Source organism: Kogia breviceps, chromosome 8 (genome assembly GCF_026419965.1).
Source record: "Kogia breviceps isolate mKogBre1 chromosome 8, mKogBre1 haplotype 1, whole genome shotgun sequence".
NCBI lineage: Eukaryota > Metazoa > Chordata > Mammalia > Artiodactyla > Physeteridae > Kogia > Kogia breviceps.
The window spans coordinates 20,821,199-20,841,299 of record NC_081317.1 but is presented as its reverse complement, the minus strand read 5'-3'; the positions used below and the strand labels follow the sequence as shown (position 1 = coordinate 20,841,299).

General features: G+C 40.5%; 1 protein-coding gene across 2 annotated transcripts in view; it reads left to right on the top strand.

Annotated features, from left to right (window-relative positions):
• Positions 1–20,101, top strand: part of SNX30 (sorting nexin family member 30) — a 113,869-nt gene that overhangs the window by 55,185 nt on the left and 38,583 nt on the right. Inside the window, exons 3-5 of one of the 2 annotated variants that reach the window (XM_059071566.2) lie at positions 2,663–2,773; positions 15,325–15,483; positions 19,489–19,684. In XM_059071566.2, the coding sequence (XP_058927549.1) occupies positions 2,663–2,773; positions 15,325–15,483; positions 19,489–19,684 (466 nt within the window). The remainder of the gene's footprint in view (positions 1–2,662; positions 2,774–15,324; positions 15,484–19,488; positions 19,685–20,101) is intronic. The other variant, XM_067040927.1, reaches the window with a different exon arrangement.

Sequence of the window (20,101 nt, the reverse complement as noted above, 5' to 3'; positions counted from 1 at the left end):
TTGAGACTATATGCCAAGAATATAAATCAGTCTGTAACTGGAAACAATTTGTTGATTAAAGATACATATACACTTTCATCTTTCATGTATATTCTTTGTTAATTTCAAGAGAATTATCAGTGATGTTTACTGCAGTATGGTTTATTGATTGAAAAATAAGTAACAACCTAAATGGGGATTTGGTTTAATTGTGGTATGTCCATGTGTGTTAAAGATGATTATGTAGATCTGAACATACTGACACAGAAAGATGTCCAAGATGTAGTAAAGAGACATAGGAAAATATGAGTGACTGTGCATAGAAAAAAACAGGTAAAGATATAAACCATAATATTAATTGCATTTATCTCCATTTAGAGGGATTATGGCTGATGTTTTATTTTTTATTTCTTTAATTTTCCTGAAGTTTTAAAATAAGTGTGTCGAACCTAAATAAATAGAAGGAAAAAAAAGCAGTTGCTCGAAAGTAAAATTGGTTACAGCAGAAACAAAACTTGTGTTTTATCATACATTCTGCTCTTTGTAGTTACCAAAGATTGATTTCAAAGTTAGAGTAGAAATGTTACATAGACTATAATTTAATGAAGTGGTTTTGCAAGCCATAATAAAGAAGAGCAACCAGTGGATATCATGTGTCAGAAGAGGACAGAAAGTAGAGCCCTCTATTAGTTCTGTTTACAATGAAAATGAGTTGCATTCATTTGTCACCCTTCAAAATCGACCTTTCCTGAGCCCATAATCATCGACAAGTCCCCAGACAGAATCTGCTGGGGGACTCCGTGCCGTCTTGAAGAATGTCCCTTCCAAACTGCCTCCTTACTATTGAGGAAACTGAGGCTCCCGGAGGCTTGGTGGCATCTCAGGGATGCTAGGACTGCTCATGCCCCTGCCTCAGGAAGAGTGCCAGGCTACTGCTGCCAATATTTCTGTCACCCTTATGCCTAAAGATTCATCAGTAGTGATTTGGATTTAACTATTCTATTTATTTTTTTCCCTCTCTGCCTCTCTCTCTCTTTCTGTCTCTCTCTAGTTCTAAAATGCTAATTCCTTTGGGGAGTCTTCTAATAAATCACAAATGCCTAAATTAAACAAATTTCCCCATGTCTTCCCACCCCTACCCCTGCATCATACGGGAAGGTTGCGTTTCATGGGCTTATGCCGGTGTGTGAAACTTTGAAAAGGGGAGAAGAGGCAGAAAGAGTTAGTTGGGGTTTAGTCCAAGACTGAGTCCTTTAACTTCACAATTTTGCTCAGACCGTGAGCCTGGCTTCTGGGAAGGATGAAATCATAATTTTTGATGCCAAAGCTGTTTACTGGCTGCTGCTTTGATGGATGACTCTTGTTCATGTGTGTGTTTTTGTTTTTTAAGTTACTGTCCTTTTAAAAAATTAATTTTTTGGCTGCATTGGGTCTTCGTTGCTGTGCCCGGGCTTTCTCCAGTTGTGGCGAGTGGGGGCCAGTCTTCATGTGGTGCGAGGGCTTCTCGTTGCCGTGGCTTCTTTTGTTGCAGAGCACAGGCTCTAGGCACGTGGGCTTCAGTAGTTGTGGCACATGGGCTTCAGTAGTTGTGTTACATGGGCTCTAGAGTGCAGGCTCGGCAGTTGTGGCGCACGGGCTTAGTTGCTCTGCGGCATGTGGGATCTTCCTGGACCAGGGATTGAACTCGTGTCCCCTGCATTGGCAGGCAGATTCTTAACCACTGCACCACCAGGGAAGTCCCTTGTTCAGGTGTTTTTAAGATTTTCTTGGTTCCATGGATTTAAACAGACTTCTGGCTTGAAAGATTTCAATAAATTTATAAAATGTAGTTTGAACCATTTTTATCTTGTGCTTTAACCTCTGAGAACTGTGACCGTCATATAGTCGGTACCCTCACGGGGAAAAATGGCTTATCTGAGACATAATGTTGGTTTGGGCAAATTAATGTATAAAAATCCTGCTTTGGTATAAATTAATTTTATTTAATATTGGTTTTGTTATCAAAGTGTTGCAATCACATTTCAGAAAACTTAAATTCAGGGAATTTTTTTTTTTTTGCACTACAATGATATTTTACAATTATTTCCTTCTAGATTTAAAAAAATCATCTAAAATACAGTATAGTTTCAAGCTTATGGTCCTGGCAGAATATGGAAGAGTGGGCAAAACCTTTTCTGTTTTCATCTAGTCTGGTTCCTAAATGAGCAGGTGATCTGTTATCTCTACTTTTTGTTTGTTTCCCCTCTGCCTTTGGCAAAACTTGTCAGCATATTTAGCAGAAGGTGGAGACTTTTTTTTTTTTTTTTTAACAGATTCACAGATTTGGATTCAGTAGCAATATCCTCAGTGGAATTATTCTGCTAAAAGAAATTCTCAGAGTTGAACTTGGAGGAAATGAATCAAATGTTTCCAAGCACAATTCCGAGGGATAGTTCCATTTCCTGAGACAGGGGGAAATGAAACCTCAACATTTTCATTCTAGATCCTTGAAATTTTTAACTGGACCCCGTGGGCCGGACTTGTCATTCCGTGTTGGTAAAGCCCTGCCGTTTGGCTGGTGCGTTTGGTGGAAGAAAAGTGTGTTCTTGCCCAGTTTATTCAAAGAGAGCTTTTTTCCTTCCATTCTGCCAAGGTGTGCTACTCTTCCCTTACCCTGATTTTGTCCCACTGTCCTCATTTGCAGAGTACTCGGGTGGAGTTTGACCTGCCAGAATATTCTGTTCGTCGAAGATACCAGGATTTTGACTGGTTGAGGAACAAACTGGAAGAATCCCAGCCCACTCACCTCATTCCCGTAGGTACTAAGTCAGTACAGCTTGCTGCTCACTTTTCCTGCGTTCTCTTTCCTGAAGGTGTTCACTCAGCTCTCACCCTTTAAACTATGGATGAACTCTACCTTACATTTCATACCAGATTCACCCATAAATGTACATTTTATGGATGCTGTATATTTAATACAGTTCACCTTTTGGGTTTTGATTTCTGATTTGCTCTACAGTATGCTGGTTTCTTGGGTGGGTTGGGATAGATTTTCACTTCTATTATAACAATTTTTTGAGGTATGGAGAATCCTAGTTTGCATTTGCTGCGTCCTTCAAGACTGTCTGTTTCACCCTTCCTAGACTCCCTTCTTGCGGTTTGGATAGCTGCCCCCAGGTGGAGAAAGATGTCTCAGATTACAGCTGGCTGGGCTTTCTTTAGACGTGGGTAATTCTGAGAGCAGGAATCTAGCACACAATCCACTCAACCACAGTTTTTCCTTTAAGAAAACAAACCCAAAGCCAGTTAACTATTTATTGAAGAAGCATGCTATTTTTGTTATTTTAGCTGCACATTTTAAAAAACAAAACTAGAGCAAATAAAATTTAAAAGACTACTTAAAATCAACATATGTATTGAGTACTTCTCTACTTTTTTTTCCTTTTAGTATAAATAACTGTTTAGACCTCAGATGTTTCTTGGGCTTTGGGGCTTTAGGGCAATTTGGGTCATGAAACTCTTCAGCAGGGCTTTATCTTTCAGTAAAAACCTTGGCTGGATAACTTCTTAGTGCTGCCAGTTTTCCTGCTACCACTGCATCTTCCAGTCTTCCCCTCATGGTTGGGAAAGGCTGAATATGCTGTGAACGCACTTAGCAGTTTTCTTTGTTTTCACGGCAGAAGTGGCCACGTTGCTAGTGCTGCGATGGGGAGGATGGGTCTTGCCTGGGGCTCCATTCTTTCTCCGGGAAACCACCGCGCCCCCATCTATTCCCTCTTCTCTCCAAGCCTGAAGTTTTGCTTTTCTGTCTTCTGATTACTTTAAAACATGCCCAAAAAGAAACTATAGTTTTAAACAGTTGGAACTATTCCTTAAAATCTTAATTTGGCAAAATTGGCAGCTAGTGAAGTTTTTAAAAACAGACTTTTATTTTAGAACAGTATTAGATTTACAGAATTATTGCAAAGATAGTACAGCAAATTCTCATAGACCCCCACACCCAGTTTTGCTTATTAGTATGGCGCATTTGTCACAAATAATGAACCAGTAACGATACATTATTATTGACTAAAAGTCCTTTATTCAGATTTCCTCATTTTTTTGCCTAATGCCCTTTTCCTGTTCCAGGATCCCATCCAGGGTAACACATTACATTTAGTTGTCATGTCTCGGTCCCAGGCTCCTCTTGCTTGTGACAGTTTCTCAGACTTTCTTTGTTTTTGATGACCTTGACAGTTTTGAGGAGTACCAGGCAGGCATTTTGTAGAATGTCCCTTCATTGAGATTTGTCTGTTGTTTTTCTCATGGCTAGCCTGGGGTGATGCGTTTTGAGGAGGAAAAGCACCAGGGGTAAAGTACCATTCTCATTACCTCATTTAAGGGATATATACTATCATCCACAGTATTTATCACTGTTGATGTTCACCTTGATCACCTGACTTGAGATAGTGCTTATCAGGTTTTTCCACTGTACACTCTTTTTTCTCTCCCTCTTCGTACTGTACTGGAAGGAAGTTGCTCTTTATGTGTAGCCCACACTATGCATAAGGGGAATTATGCAGCACTTCTTGGCATCTAGGAGTATATGAAGTTCGGTACTTAAAGACCAAAGGTTAGACAGCGACACCTGCTGGTGAAACATAGTAGACTCATGCATAGACACTGAAGCCAGAACTGAGAGAATGGAAGTCTCCAGAATGCCCAAGGTGGATCCAGAGTATCTTTAAGTCTGGTTTCCTATGGTCTGGGTAAAAGCGGTGAGTAGAAGCATCTAGAACTTAAATTTCTTCATAAATTCTTAGTGCATATCTGCGGTGGAGAGAGATTTAATGTAAGAGAGGATCTCTGACTGAAACATGAAAGTCAGATCGCAAACAAACTTTTTTCCCTCCCAAAGAAATTCGTCTTACAGCAGCTTTGCTGGGAGGTGTCTGTTATTAATAATCGACTTTGGTCCTTTTACTAGGCCTTTTTACTGCCCTTGGGAAGGTGAAGGGTAATAAGATAGACAAGGGACTCCTGCCCAGGGGAGTTAACTATCAGATGGAGACCCAGTAAACATGTAACATAATTATTGTTTAAATTTTCATTTCTTCTTTTTTTTTGAAGCTTTATTGAGGTATAATTCAGTGTACCATACAATTCACCCGTGTGAAATGTACAAGTCAAGGGCTTTTGGTATATTCATAGAGCTGTGTAACAATCAGCTCAACCAGTTTTAGAACCTTTTCATCACCCCCAAAAGAAACCTCTTACTTCTTGCCTGTTGCTTCCAAATCCTCTATCTTCCCCATTGCCTGGCAACCACTACTCTACGTGTCTCTATAGATGAGCCTATTCTGGACATTTCATGTAAGTAGAATCTTACACAATGGCCTTTTGTGACTGGGTTTTTTTTGGTAGCATAATGTTTTCAGGGTTCATTCATGTTGTAGCAAGTGTCAGTGCTTTGTTTTTATTGTCAAGTAACATTCCATTCTACGGGTATATAATATTTTGTCTGTCCATTCACTTTTTTTTTTTTCTTTTTTTGCGGTACGTGGGCCTCTCACCACTGTGGCCTCTCCCGTTGCGGAGCACAGGCTCCGGACGCGCAGGCTCAGCGGCCATGGCTCACGGGCCCAGCCGCTCCGCGGCATGTGGGATCTTCCCAGACCGGGGCACGAACCCGTGTCCCCTGCATCGGCAGGCGGACTCTCAACCACCGCGCCACCAGGGAAGCCCCATGTCCATTCACTTTTGATGGACATTTGGGTTGTTTCCACTTTTTGGCTGTTATGAGTAATGCTGCTATGAACATCCATGTGCAAGTTTTTGTGTGGACATATGTTTTCATTTTTCTTGGGCATATACTCAGGAATATAATTGCTGAATCATGTATAACTCTATATTTAACCTTCTGAGGAACTGCCGGACTGTTTTCCAAAGTGGCTGCATCATTTTCCGTACGCACCAGCTGTGTATGAGGGTTCCATTTTCTCCATGTCTGCATCAACACCCGTTATTATCTTTCTTTTTGATAATAGCCACCCTAGTGGGTATGAAATGGTATCTCTTTGTGGTTTTGATTTGCATTTCCCTGACAGCTAATGATGTTGAATTTTAAAAAAATGTACCTTTATTATCTTCCTTGGAGAAATATCTGTTCAGATCCTTTGCCCATTTTAAAATTGGGTTGTTGTCTTTTTATTGTTGAGTTAAAATGGTTCTTTATATAATCTAGATACTAATCTCTTCTCGGATATATGATTTGCAAAAATTTTCTCCCATTTAATGGGTTGTCTCTTTATTTTCTTTTTTTTTGGCAGTACGTGGGCCTCTCACTGTTGTGGCCTCTCCCGTTGCGGAGCACAGGCTCCGGACGCGCAGGCTCAGCGACCATGGCTCACGGGCCCAGCCGCTCCGTGGCATGTGGGATCTTCCTGAACTGGGGCACGAACCCGTGTCCCCTGCATTGGCAGGCGGACTCTCAACCACTGCACCACCAGGGAAGCCCTCTATTTTCTTGATGGTGTCCTGTGGAGTACAAAGTTTTAAAATCTTGATGGAGTCCACTTTACCTATTTTTTCTTTGTTTGCTTGTGCTTTTGGTGTTTTAGCTAAGAAACCGTTGCTTAATCCTAGGTCATAAAGATGTAGACACCTATGTTGTCTTCTAAAAATCTTTTTTAAAGATTATTTATTTATTTTTTGTCTGCGTTGGGTCTTCGTTGCTGCGCGCGGGCTTTTCTCTAGTTGCAGCGAGCGGGGGCTACTCTTCATTGTGGTGCGCAGGCTTCTCATTGCAGTGACTTCTCTTTGTTGTGGAGCATGGGCCCTAAGCACGCGGGTCCAGTAGTTGTGGCTCATGGGCTCAGTAGTTGTGGCTCACGGGCTCAGTAGTTGTGGCACACAGGCTTAGTTGCTCTCCGGCATGTGGGATCTTCCCGGACCAGGGCTCGAACCCGTGTCCCTGCATTGGCAGGCAGATTCTTAACCACTGCACCACCAGGGAAGTCCCTTCTAAAATTTTTATGATTTTAGCTTTTAGAAAATATAGGTCTTTAATCCGTTTTGTTTTGTTTTGTTTTTGCGGTACATGGGCCTCTCACTGTTGTGGCCTCTCCTGTTGTGGAGCACAGGCTCCGGACGCACAGACTCAGCGGCCATGGCTCACGAGCCCAGCCGCTCCGTGGCATGTGGGATCCTCCCGGACCGGGGCACGAACCCGCATCCCCTGCATCAGCAGGCGGACTCTCAACCACTGCGCCACCAGGGAAGCCCTTGAGTTTGTTTTTATACAGTTAGTTTTCATTTCTTTAACCAGTGAAGCTATGTATCTTCTTATGACCTTATTGAATGTTGGCATTTCTTTAATGAATTGCCTCTTTATTTTTTTATTTTTTTTCTTAGTGGTTTGTAAACACTCCATATCTGCGGAAGAAATTAACCCAGTTGAGAATACCTATTTTTTCTCTAGTTGTCTTTTGTCTTCAACTTGACTCCATAAAAGATAACATCCATTCCCTCCCAGCCAAGTTAATTTTTCCCTTACAGTTTCTGGCTTTGAAGCTTGTTTCTAACCTAGGATGTTAAAAAAAATGTTCTGTATTTTCTTCTATTACTTTTATGTCCTCATGTTTTATATTTAAATCTAGAATTTTTTTCTGATGCGAGATGGGAGGATCTTATTTTTTCAGATGGTGGGTTGTTTCAGAACCATTTAGGAGTAATCAATCACCAGTGTAATAGTTTGTGTATTAGACTATGTCATGCATTAGATTTGTACATTTTGGGGCTATTTCTGAACATTTTGGTTCATCGATCTCTTTTCTCTTTCATGTGGTGTCCCTGCTACACTACTGAATTACTGTAAGTTTACAGAATGTTTCATCATCTGGTTGGATAGGTCCCCATCTATGCCCACAGTAGTCTTTGTTTTCCGAGTTTTTCTGGCTATTTGCACATTTTGTTTTTCAGGTGAACTTTAGAATCTTTTGAATCAGTTGGAAAATGGGGGGGGGTTCTTGGGGGGTTTTGTGGGTTTTTCTTTTTGCCAATTTTAGTTAGCTATAGTTAAAAATATGTGAGAATTCCTAAGCTTTCAGAGTCTATTGCTTACACTTTTTTTGAGCTTCACTGGAGCCATGTGAAGTTGTGGGTGAACAGCCAGCCAGACTGTGGTTCTGGGGAGGCCCCAAGTTCTTTCATTTGCCTCTCCCCATTGGCTTCCTGAGACCTGCCCTGTTTCCAGCCCCTATGGCTCTGAACTTGGCAGCTTCTGGGGCTCTACTGGGGAAATCCAACCCCTTACTTCCTAAGCCGACTGTTTCTTTGCCTGAGTAGTGTCACAAGATGGTTGATACTGATTGATTTTTCTCTGAATCCAATCTTTTCTGCTTTGTGTCTTTAACAAATTCTGTCCTGTCAACAGTACCTTTATATTTTCTGGTGCTGCAACAGATTTTTCTCTTTTTATATTGCTTTGTTTTTCTGGAATTTTAAAAGCCAAAAGAAATAATCATATGTTCTTCAAATGCCACCGTAAAACTAGAACTGTGCTGGATGTGTTATGTTTGTCATCTCATAATGGCAATTCACTTTGTTTTTCTTTGTAATCTAATAGTTGGAGCCACCAGAGAGTCTTCATTGTGACGTGGTTTTTGCTTTTTAATTTATTTTTTGTCTCAGAAGTTGGTTTTAACACCGCCTCATTTTCTGGGGCACAAATAATTACACAGCAGAGAGATTTCATGACTCGATGGATGCACATTTTGAAGATGAAGCAAATACATTTATTAAAGTCTTTAGTTTTTAATTTCACTTAGAAATTTAATGTTTGCTTCAATTTTTATGAAGGGAGCTTTGCTGGAAGGATGCATTTGTATTTATTATGGACCCAGTTTTGTTTTGGGTAGTGGTAAACTCATGGGAATTAATAGGAAGAAATTTGTAATGCAGCATTTGTTTTTCTTAATATGAAATAATCAGTAAAAAGTCTAACTTCACTTTCTAGTTGGCTCCTTTTTTTGTACTGTTAAATATATATGCTTTTAGCTTACCAAGTAGATAAGTTAATAAATAGTGAATCATTAGTTGAACTTTCCAGTACCTGAATTAAATCAAGCTTTGTGACTTTTCTTTAAAAAAAAACAAAAACAAAAACTTTGTCCCTATAATTTTATTGAAGTATAGTTAATGTACAATATTATGTAAATTACAGTTGTACAATGTAGTGATCACAATTTTTAAAGGTTATACTCCACTAATAGTTATTATAGAATATTGGCTATATTTCCTGTATTGTATAATATATCCCTGTAGCTTATTTTATACATAATAGTTTGTACCTCTTAATCTCCTACCCCTACATTGCCTCTCCCCTCTTTCCTCTCCCCCCGGTAACTACTAGTTTGTTCTCTGTATCTATGAGTCTGTTTCTTTTTTTTGTTATAGTCACTAGTTTGTTGTATTTTTTAGATTCCACATATAAGTGATATCATACAGTATTTGTCTTTCTCTGTATGACTTATTTACCTTAGCATAATACCCTCCAAGTCCATCATGTCATTGCAGATGGCAAGATTTCCTTTTAATCTTGATGCTTTTTAATTTATTTGTTACTTATTTTTGGTTAAGAGCAATATTTTCTGTTAGTTTGATATAAATAGGGAAAATAGTTTTCTGTCATGTAGTGGGTATGCAGTAAATATTTGTTGAATTGCATAGAAGAAGCAATTTAAAAGCTGACAAGAGGAAATGGGACATACCAATACTGAGCAAATGAAATCTTTGTCCATATTTCCCACCCAGAAATAGTAGCTTTTCTGGGACAATCTACTATACTTTTGTTTCATAGATCATAAAATACTTTCTTACAAACTAATATAAAATATGATATACGTGAAAGTTCTTTACCAAAGTATCAAGTGCTATAAAATGTAAATATTTTAAGATTAAATCTTGCAATGTTTAATGGGTTATTGTAATGCTTTGCAGGTAGGATTTTTTGAAGGTTCCAGCATATATATGCATATATAGTTTTTAAAAAATTTTTCATTATGGAAAATATCAAGCATACCAAAGCAGAGAGATTCAGTGCAATGAACCCTCATGTTCTCATCACCTAGTTTCAGCACTTATCAACTCATGACTAATCTTGTTTCATCTCTGTCCTTACCCACTCCTTCATGCTCACACCAGATGATTTTTTTTTTTTTAAGTGACATAAACAAAAGTTTTTTATCTTGTAGTTCTGGAAGTCAGAAGTCCAAAATCAGTCTCATTGGATTAATATCAAGGTGTCAATGGAACAGGATAGAAAGCCCAGAGATAAACCCACGCACATATGGTCACCTTATCTTTGATAAAGGAGGCAAGAATATACAATGGAGAAAAGACAGCCTCTTCAATAAGTGGTGCTGGGAAAACTGGACAGCTACATGTAGAAGAATGAAATTAGAACACTCCCTAACACAATACACAAAATTAAACTAAAAATGGATTAAAGACCTACATGTAAGGCCAGACACTATAAGACTCTTAGAAGAAAACATAGGCAGAACACTCTTTGACATAAATCACAGCAAGATCCTTTTTGACCCACTTCCTAGAGAAGTGGAAATAAAAACAAAAATAAACAAATGGGACCTAATGAAACTTCAAAGCTTTTGCACAGCAAAGGAAACCATAAACAAGATGAAAAGACAACCCTCAGAATGGGAGAAAATATTTGCAAATGAAGCAACTGATAAAGGATCTCCAAAATTTACAAGAAACTTATGTAGCTCAATATGAGCTGTAGTGAGGTAGAGGGGTAGTGAGGTAAGTGTCCGTCGACAGATGAATGGATAAAGAAGATGTGGCACATATATACAATGGAATATTACTCAGCCATAAAAAGAAACGAAATTGAGATATTTGTAGTGAGGTGGATGGACCTAGAGTCTGTCATACAGAGTGAAGTCAGAAAGAAAAACAAATACCGTATGCTAACACATATATATGGAATCCAAGAAAAGAAAAAAAGAGGTCATGAAGAACCTAGGGGCAAGATGGGAATAAAGACACAGACTTACTAGAGAATGGACTTGAGGATATGGGGAGGGGGAAGGGGGAAGGGTAAGCTGTGACAAAGTGAGAGAGTGGCATGGACATATATACACTACCAAACGTAAAATAGCTAGCTAGTGGGAAGCAGCTGCATAGCACAGGGAGATCAGCTCGGTGGTTTGTGACCACCTAGAGGGGTGGGATAGGGAGGGTGGGAGGGAGGGAGAAGCAAGAAGGAGGAGATATGGGGATATATGTATATGTATGGCTGATTCACTTTGGTGTAAAGCAGAAACTAACACACCATTGTAAAGCAATTATACTCCAATAAAGATGTTTAAAAAAAAAAAGTGGTGGGGTAGGCAGGGCTGTGTCCCTTCTGAAGGCTCTAGGGGAGAATTTGTTCCTTCCCTTTCCAGTCTCTAGAGGCCACCTGCATTCCTTGGCTCAGGCCCCTTCCACTTTCTTCAAAGCCAGCAGCATTACATCTCCTCTCCTCTCTGACATCCGCTTCCATTCTTACATTTTTTTTAAATTGAGATAAAATTCACATAACATAAAATTCACCAAAGTGTATAAGTCAGTGGCTCTTATTATATTCACAATGTTTTGCAGTCACCACCATCTAATTTCAGGACATTTTCATCACCCTGAAAAGAAACCCCATACCCATTAAGTAATCACTTCCCATCCCCTCTTTTCCCCAGCCCAGATATTATGAATAATGTCATTTGAACATTTGTTGTACAAGTTTTTGTGTGAACACTTGCTTTAAATTATTTTGGCTATATACCAGGGAATGGAATTAATTGCTGGATCACATGGTAATTCTATGTTTAAGTTTTTGAGGAACTGCCAAGCTGTTTTCCCCAGTGACTGTGCCATTTTACATCCCTGCCAGCAAGGTATGGGGGTTCCGATTTCTCTATATACTTGCCAACACTTGTGATTTTCCTTTTTTTTTTTTCCTTTTATAGCCATCATAGTGGGTTCAAAATGGTATCCCAGGTGATTTAAAAAAAATTTTTTTTTGGCTTAAAACATATATGGAAGTTTTATGTTTAGTCCACTTCCCTTTTTTGCTTTCTGTTCTCAGTATTTACCAGTTAATACAAATACTTGGCATTCATTCGATATCTACCATGTGCTGGGAGCTGTGTTGAACTCTTTCTTCACTTGTATTATTTCATTTCCAGAGTATAGATGCCCTTGATTTTACCAGCAATCCAGATTCCCATGCATAAACAACGCAGAAGGTAATTATAAGGGTGAGGCAGAGAGTAGGTATATCGCTTTAAGAAAGCTTGAAATAGGAAGAAACAAATTTATGAAGCCATGTACATTTGGCAATAATGATGCTTATTACAGAAGGAAATTCTGTTTGCAGAAGGATTCACCGCAGGGTTCCTTTAAATAGCAAGCTTCCCTGATTCATTAAACAAAGTTCAGTGTACTAAATCTGAAGAATGGATAACTCTTTTCAGAAGGTTACCTGTTAACGTGAAATGAGGCATACCTAACTACTTATTTGTTCATTAGGCCTTTTTCCTAAGTCCTATTCAGCATAGGCAAATGAGAGTATGCTCAACAGGACTCAGGAGATAAAAATATCCACTGGGTTTGGTAATTGCAAAGTCACTGATCATCTTTAAAAGAGCGGTTTCTGCATGAAGCAGGGGTAGGGCAGAGAAACGCAGCATTGAAGGCAGTACCAACGATGGCTTCGTTCTGGGGTGAAGAAAGGTTGGGGGTTGAGAAATCAAGGGAAAGAGTGGAAGTAAAGGTAAATGATTCTTTTCAAAAAGGTTGGATGAGACAGGAAGGAGAGTGGAGATGGTGTAAGGTCAAGAGATAGATTTTCTTTTTCTTCAGATATTAAGAGAACCAACCATGTTTTTGTAGACTCAGAATAGAGCTGGCTGAGGAGACGTTGAAGATAAACAGAGAAGGTGTAATTAATTGATGGTGACAGGTGCATGATAGTGAACTAATGGGTCAAGGACACAGAGGAATAGTTAGCTTTGGGGAGGGGGCTGTTCTCTAAAGCCACTGATGCACGGAGGCAAAGGTGGCACCCAGTAGAGTCTTTACTCTTGAGATCTAAAACATACGGGCTTTCCAAAGCTCTTCAAGTCAAGGCTGTTGAATTCTCTCATACCCAAGTGCTTCCTTTCCAGCAGTGCTAGTGTTGCCAATTCCTAAATATTTGAAAGCTTTTGTGTTATAAATTGGGTTGCTTCTTGGCTTTCTCACTCTAAGTGCTTAGGATTCCACATTGCCTAAGTCCTTGTTCCTGTATCTTATTTCAACATTTGTGTGTGTGTGTGTTTGTGTGTGTGTGTGCGCGCACACTTGGGGGTCTATAACTTAAAAGAAAAAAAAATCTCTGTTTTGATATTACAAAGTTTAAGGAGGTTGCAGACTTAAATGCTTGTTCCAGTTTTTCCATCTCCTCATCAACACTTGTTCTTTCCTTTCCTGTCTTTCTCTGTCTCTGTCTATTATGGTCATCCTAGTGGGTGTGAAGTGGTATCTCACTGTGGTGTTTTGGTTTTTTTTAACATCTTTATTGGAGTATAATTGCTTTACAGTGGTGTGTTAGTTTCTGCTTTATAACAAAGTAAATCAGCTATACATATACATATATCCCCATATCTCCTCCCTCTTGTGTCTCCCTCCCACCCTCCCTATCCCACCCCTCTAGGTGGTCACAAAGCACTGAGCTGATCTCCCTGTGCTATGTGGCTGCTTCCAGCTAGCTATCTATTTTACATTTGGTAGTGTGTATATGTCCATGCCTCTCTCTCTCTTCGTCCCAGCTTACCCCTCCCCCTCCCTGTGTCCTCAAGTCCATTCTCTACGTCTGCGTCTTTATTCCTGTCCTGCCCCTAGGTTCTTCAGAACCTTTTTTTTTTTTTAGATTCCATATATATGTGTTAGCATACGGTATTTGTTTTTCTCTTTCTGACTTACTTCACTCTGTATGACAGACCCTAGGTCCATCCACCTCACTACAAATAACTCAATTTCGTTTCTTTTTATGGCTAATATTCCATTGTATCTATGTGCCACGTCTTCTTTATCCATTCCTCTGTCGATGGGCACTTAGGAGGTTGCTTCCATGTCTTGGCTACTGTAAATAGAGCTGCAGTGAACACTGTGGTACATGTCTCTTTTAATTATGGTTTTCTCAGGATATATGCCCAGTAGTGGGATTGCTGGGTCGTATGGTAGTTCCATTTTTAGTTTAAGAAACCTCCATACTGTTCTCCATGGTGGCTGTATCAATTTACATTCCCACCAACAATGCAAGAGGGTTCCCTTTTCTCCACACCCTCTCCAGCATTTATTGTTTGTAGATTTTTTGATGATGGCCATTCTGACTGGTGTGAGGTGATACCTCATTGTAGTTTTGATTTGCATTTCTCTAATGATTATCTCACTGTGGTTTTGATTTGTATTTCCCTAATGACTGATGATGTGGAGCATCTTCTCATGTGCGTTTTGGCCATTTGTACATCTTCTTTGGAGATATGTCTACTGGGTCATTTGCCCTTTTTAAAATATACATGTTCTTTTAATATTTCGTAACCAAAACATTTTCAAATTGTGCATTAGCAGATACTCTCTTTCCCTGTGGTGGCAGTAATGAGGAAGGCCTTTTAATCAAGCTGCTACAGAAATAGATGAAAGCTCAAAGGTCCCTTGGAAGCCAGGTAGTTTTAAATTGCCAACAATCTTGGCTCAGAGTAAATACGATGGAGAGATTTATTTGAGTGACAAGTAAAGGAAGTTATATTATTAAGAACCTTTAAGCATAAACCTAAACAAAAAAATTGCCTTAGAAAAGGTATTTTTTTTAGATACGTGGGTTTCCCTAATGTACTTATTTTGTCATTCACCAAATTCTTTTACCCCTTGAACTGGGAGTAGGATCTTAAGATATTTAAATAAATTTTTGTGTGGCTGATGTTGTCTGACTCCTTTCCTTTCTTTCTTATCTTGCCTTAACTTTCCCATTATATCACCTGTGCATCAAGCAACATAAAGATAACTATACTATCAGATTTACCGGTAGATGTTAACTGACTGTTTTCTGTGTTCCGGGGACCATGCTCTACTGTTTCATTTCTTGTATTATAAAATTGACTGGGTAGTTGTGATTTACTCCATTGGTATTTTTTCAGAAATATTTATACTGATGACTACATAAAGATCTGACCGATGAAGAAAGACTGTTCTTGACAGATGGGTCCTAGGACTTCTTTGCTAGCCTGGTTTTTCTTTGCACTTTCTTATCAATTACTCTGAATATTTTTGTTCATGTCATCGTAGCCACTTCCTGAGAAGTTTGTGGTGAAAGGTGTTGTGGATCGTTTTTCAGAAGAGTTTGTGGAGACCAGAAGAAAAGCTTTGGATAAATTCCTGAAAAGAATTACGGATCATCCTGTTCTTTCTTTCAATGAACACTTTAATGTTTTCCTTACTGCTAAGGTAAGGCAGAATTTTTCATGTCCCTCTCCCAGATAAGCATTCTTTGGGCTCTTTCTTAAAAGCTGTTTTGATCTCTCTCAAGCCACCCCTGCAGTGGGTGTCATAGAATTGCTCTGGGTTTTGTTTTTGTTTTTGTTTCTGGTGCTCATCTGCCTTGGCACGGTTTCCGTGTTAGAATTTAGGAGAAGTATCCCCCTGCAGCAGTCAAGGAAGTTAGAATAGTTTCACTTACCAAAAGCAGGGATAGGTATTTCCCTACACATTTACCGGCGATATTACTGGGTGAGGCCATTCTGACCAACGGTGGGCAAGAAAGGGAAAGAATGTTTATTGAGTGTTTGGTAAGGACATTTTTCACAGGAACCCTGTGAGTATTTGCTCATAGCCTCATTTCACAGGCAAGGAAACTAAAGTTCAGGGCGTGTGTACTAGTTCAGCTGGCATCACAAAGATGTGAAATAGGGTCATTGTGGCTCCTGAGGCCACAGTTTCCACAGACTGCCTGACCAAGAGTAGTTCAGCATTACTTGCCCACAGCCAGGTTCCTAGCCGGTGGGCATTTTCCAAGCACTTGCCAGGGAAATAGTTGGGGCCTACACAGCTGCCAGAGTCTATGTATTCAAACTCAAGCTGGCGCCCCCGACTTTTCTCTGAACTTCCCTGTTGGCAGAACTGGCCAGCAACCTGAGGTGCTCGACTCTGATTGTCTGCAGATATGGGAGCTCGTGTTCAGACTCTTGTGCCAGCCTCCCTCCAGCCCCGTCTGTTTATTTTCATGTGTCCTATTCTCACATTCAGGCCATAGGTAATTCATTCCATGTTGGCAAGGGTATCAAGGCCCAGGTACTTCTCAGTTTTCTTTTTCAAAATGGCAAAATGGAGAAATATTTGCAGACAACATCAGTTGCCATAAAGACGTTGGAGGGGATGCCATTCTCTGGACATAAGAGGCACCTGGCAAAGTCCTCCAGTGTTGTGGGTTTTTGTTTTTTTTTTACTTTTCCTTAGACCTCAGTTGGCATTTAGCCTCCTTGATGACATTCCTGTTCCTCTTCTTTTTTTCCTGGAAGCCTTTCCCACACAGGTCAAACTTGTGTTCTTTTTAAAAATAAGTATTTCCTGGTGAACTGCTCCTTGGACGTAGTTCTTCTAGTGACTACACAAAGTAAAATCCACTCTGTTCTCCAAAAGTGCAGCTCACTGTTTCACCCAGATTAGTGGTTCGTTGTCCAGGCAGGCCCTCAAGTTTCGTCGTTGTTATTGAATAAATAGACAAAGGAGGAGAAAGTATGGACCCCTGGTCATTAGGAATTTGTGTAAAGAATAAGTAGGAAAGGTGGGTTTTGTTTTTTTGTTTTTTTGTTTTTTTTTTTTTTTTGGTGTATGTGGTGTTCATCTGTGGACCAAGCAATATGAACTGATTTTATTTTTAATTTGCTCAATTTTGTTACTGAAGTATAACATACATAGAGAAAAATATACAAATCACAGCTCAGTAAATGATCACAAAATGAACATACCTTTATAATCACTACCCAGTCAAGATAGAAAATCCCCAGCACACTGGAAGCCTCTCTCATCTCTGCTCCCAGTCACTACCACCCCCCTTCTCCCCAGGGTAAACAGTATCCTGCTTTCTATCATCAGAGATAACTGATTTTTTTTAAGCCCTTCAAAGTCTTAATCAAAATCTAACTTGATATGAGTGAGTACGGGGGAGTTGGCTTGTTTAAAAAGAACAGCCTCAGGCTTCCCTGGTGGCGCGGTGGTTGGGGGTCCGCCTGCCGATGCAGGGAGCGCGGGTTCGTGCCCCGGTCCGGGAGGATCCCACGTGCCGCGGAGCGGCTGGGCCCGTGAGCCATGGCCGCTGAGCCTGCGCGTCCGGAGCCTTGCCTTAGCTCAGTTTTATTTGCTGAAGCAAATGCACTAAATAACCACATCTTTTCTTTTATTTCTTTTTAATTGTGAGAAAATATACATGACATAAAATTTACCATCTTAACCATTTTACAGTGTACAGTTGGGAAATGTTAAGTATATTCACCCTGTCGTACATCTAATCTCCAGAACTTTTTCATCCTGCAAAACTGAAACTTTGTACCCACTAAACAATAACTCCCCATCTCACCCACCCTGTACCCCCATCTTTTCTCTTAAAACGCTTTGAATAACTTGGTCCTGTCCTTAGGCCACTGACATGCTCTGCCATAGTGAATGCAGAAGCTCCTCTTCCTTGTGATGACATGATCTTACCACAAATCAGAAGGGTCCTTAAGAAGAAGCCACTGATGCTGGGGGAGGTGGAGGATGCTTAGTATCAGCTGTGTTCAAATCAATGTTTTCATCGTTAGCAGAATGGGTGCAGCAGTCAGATAGTTACGACTAAATAACTGTACTCAACACGTTAATGAACTTGGTTAACTGGGGATTTTTTGTAAAGTGCTACTTGAAGTAGAGTTTATGCAGTCCAGTGAGTCCATTTGGATCGAACCCTGATCCAAAAAAACATTGTCTATGGAGCAATTCCTAGAACTCCAGGGCTTCAGTTATGGTCTTGTGAAAGCCTGGTGCCTACAGGGATGCTTTTATCTAGAGTGTATGAGGTTAGAAGGGGAGATAAGATCATTATTTTATTAAAAAATTTTTTTCTTTGGCCATGGCATGCAGGATCTTAGTTCCCCAACCAGGGATCGAACCCTCGCCCCCTGCAGTGGAATCGCAGTGTCCTAACCACTGGACCGCCAGGGAATTCCCTGAGATGGGATCTTTAGAACATTGTCTCAGGCAGGTGGCATAGAAAGGAAGGACAGAGATGGAGGAGGGAGCTTAGAGGAGGTTGCTGCCGTTTTTAAGATCAGTGAGCTTCGCATATATTTCACATACTGAAGGATTAGAAGTTGAAATTATAGACAGGAGAGAAGGGATGGTTGAGAGGGCAAGGGCCTTGGCTGGTGGGGGAACTGTGGACAGGAGAGGGCAGAATCAAGAGCAGAAGTGAAGGCCTTGGCTGCATGGAGGAGGAGGACGTGAAATCAGGAGGGATCTACATTTCAGGCACTTTTGGAGACCTGAGCCTGGGATGGTGTGTCTCGTGGGAGGCGGCTGTCAGACAGCTGTGTTAGCCTCTGCTCTATTCCTATATGAGGCGAGGTCACCAGAAAGCAGTGGCCTTGTGCCATGTTCTCTTCTCTCCCTGTAGACCTGCCCCTCTAGGACTGGGAATTATCATTCTGTTAGTATCGAGGGTAGACATAAGGAACAGACACCTGCATCTTCTGTAAAACCACTTTTGAAGGCACCATTAAAGTAAGTGACATAGAACAACGGGAAGATACTGAAGATTCCCCTTAGAGTTTAATGATAGGAAGAAATTTATTTTACCTGGCAGACTAATATGCTTTTTAGGTTTCAGTTCATTGGATTATGCAGCTGAACGTATTTCCCATTTATGCCTCGACCAAGAAATCCAGGGTAAAATGTTTTGTCATTTGCAGCATCTATCCTTGGCTTGGGTTTTGTAGCACTGCCTTTCCTATCACTGTCTCCTGCTTCCCACCCTCCACTTCCCTTATATGGTTTTGGTTAGGATATAAATAAATGAATAGAATGAATCTCAGCTCTTGAATTTTGCTCCTAAAGACAATTTAGGATATTTTGTATAGGAGGAAGGGACACTTTTAAAAAAACTTGTATTTAAACAGTTGTGTTTAAAGGAAGGTGTGCTGGGTGAGTGAACCTGATTGGAAAGGTATGAGTCCAGCTCTGCATAAAGAGACCTGGGCGTAAAGGTGCAGGAGTATGAGCGTGGTGGCTGTGATGGCAAGGAGAGGAGACGTGTGTGTGTGTGTGTGTGTGTATGTGTTGAGCGCCTTAACCTAACTCACCTCCTTATTTTCTGAGTCTTCCATTTCCAAAAGGAAACTGCCTAAAGGCGTTGGCTTACTGAGTCCTGGTCATGTGAGCAGTCGAGCCCTTTGAGTTTGTTTGTTCACATGTCATCCTTAGGACCTGAATGCCCATAAGAAGCAAGGGATGGCGTTGCTGACTCGAGTGGGTGAGTCGGTCAAGCATGTCACTGGCGGCTACAAGCTGAGGAGTCGGCCTCTCGAGTTTGCAGCCATAGGCGAGTACTTAGACACATTTGCGCTCAAGCTGGGAACCATTGATCGAATAGCCCAGCGGATCATCAAGGAAGAAATAGGTGAGCTCTCTGTTGAGTTCTTGATGAGGCCCAGGGACCATGTTTGCAGAAATGGCATTCATTGCGCCAAGCAGAATCAAAATGCAGAAATGCTGGAGCAGCAGAACCAGGCCACATTTTGCTTATAAAACTTATAAATAAATACAAGAAGCAGGGGAGGTAGTTGTGACCAGAGTATAATTTTGCACCCCGTCCCTTGCCCTGCATTTCATCCTTGTGTTTGCTTTCCCCATAGCAAACAACCACTCTGAGCCTCTAGGCTTTTCCCCTTTTCTCTCGCTCAACTTCCCTTCATCCATAGCAATGATCATTTAAAAAATAAACTTAAGTATCTTTTCTGGCAGAAAGATGGTTCAAAATGAGAGCAGTGTTTGCCAAAGTTAGGATCCTAATGAGCCTTCAGGCTTGAAATTGACT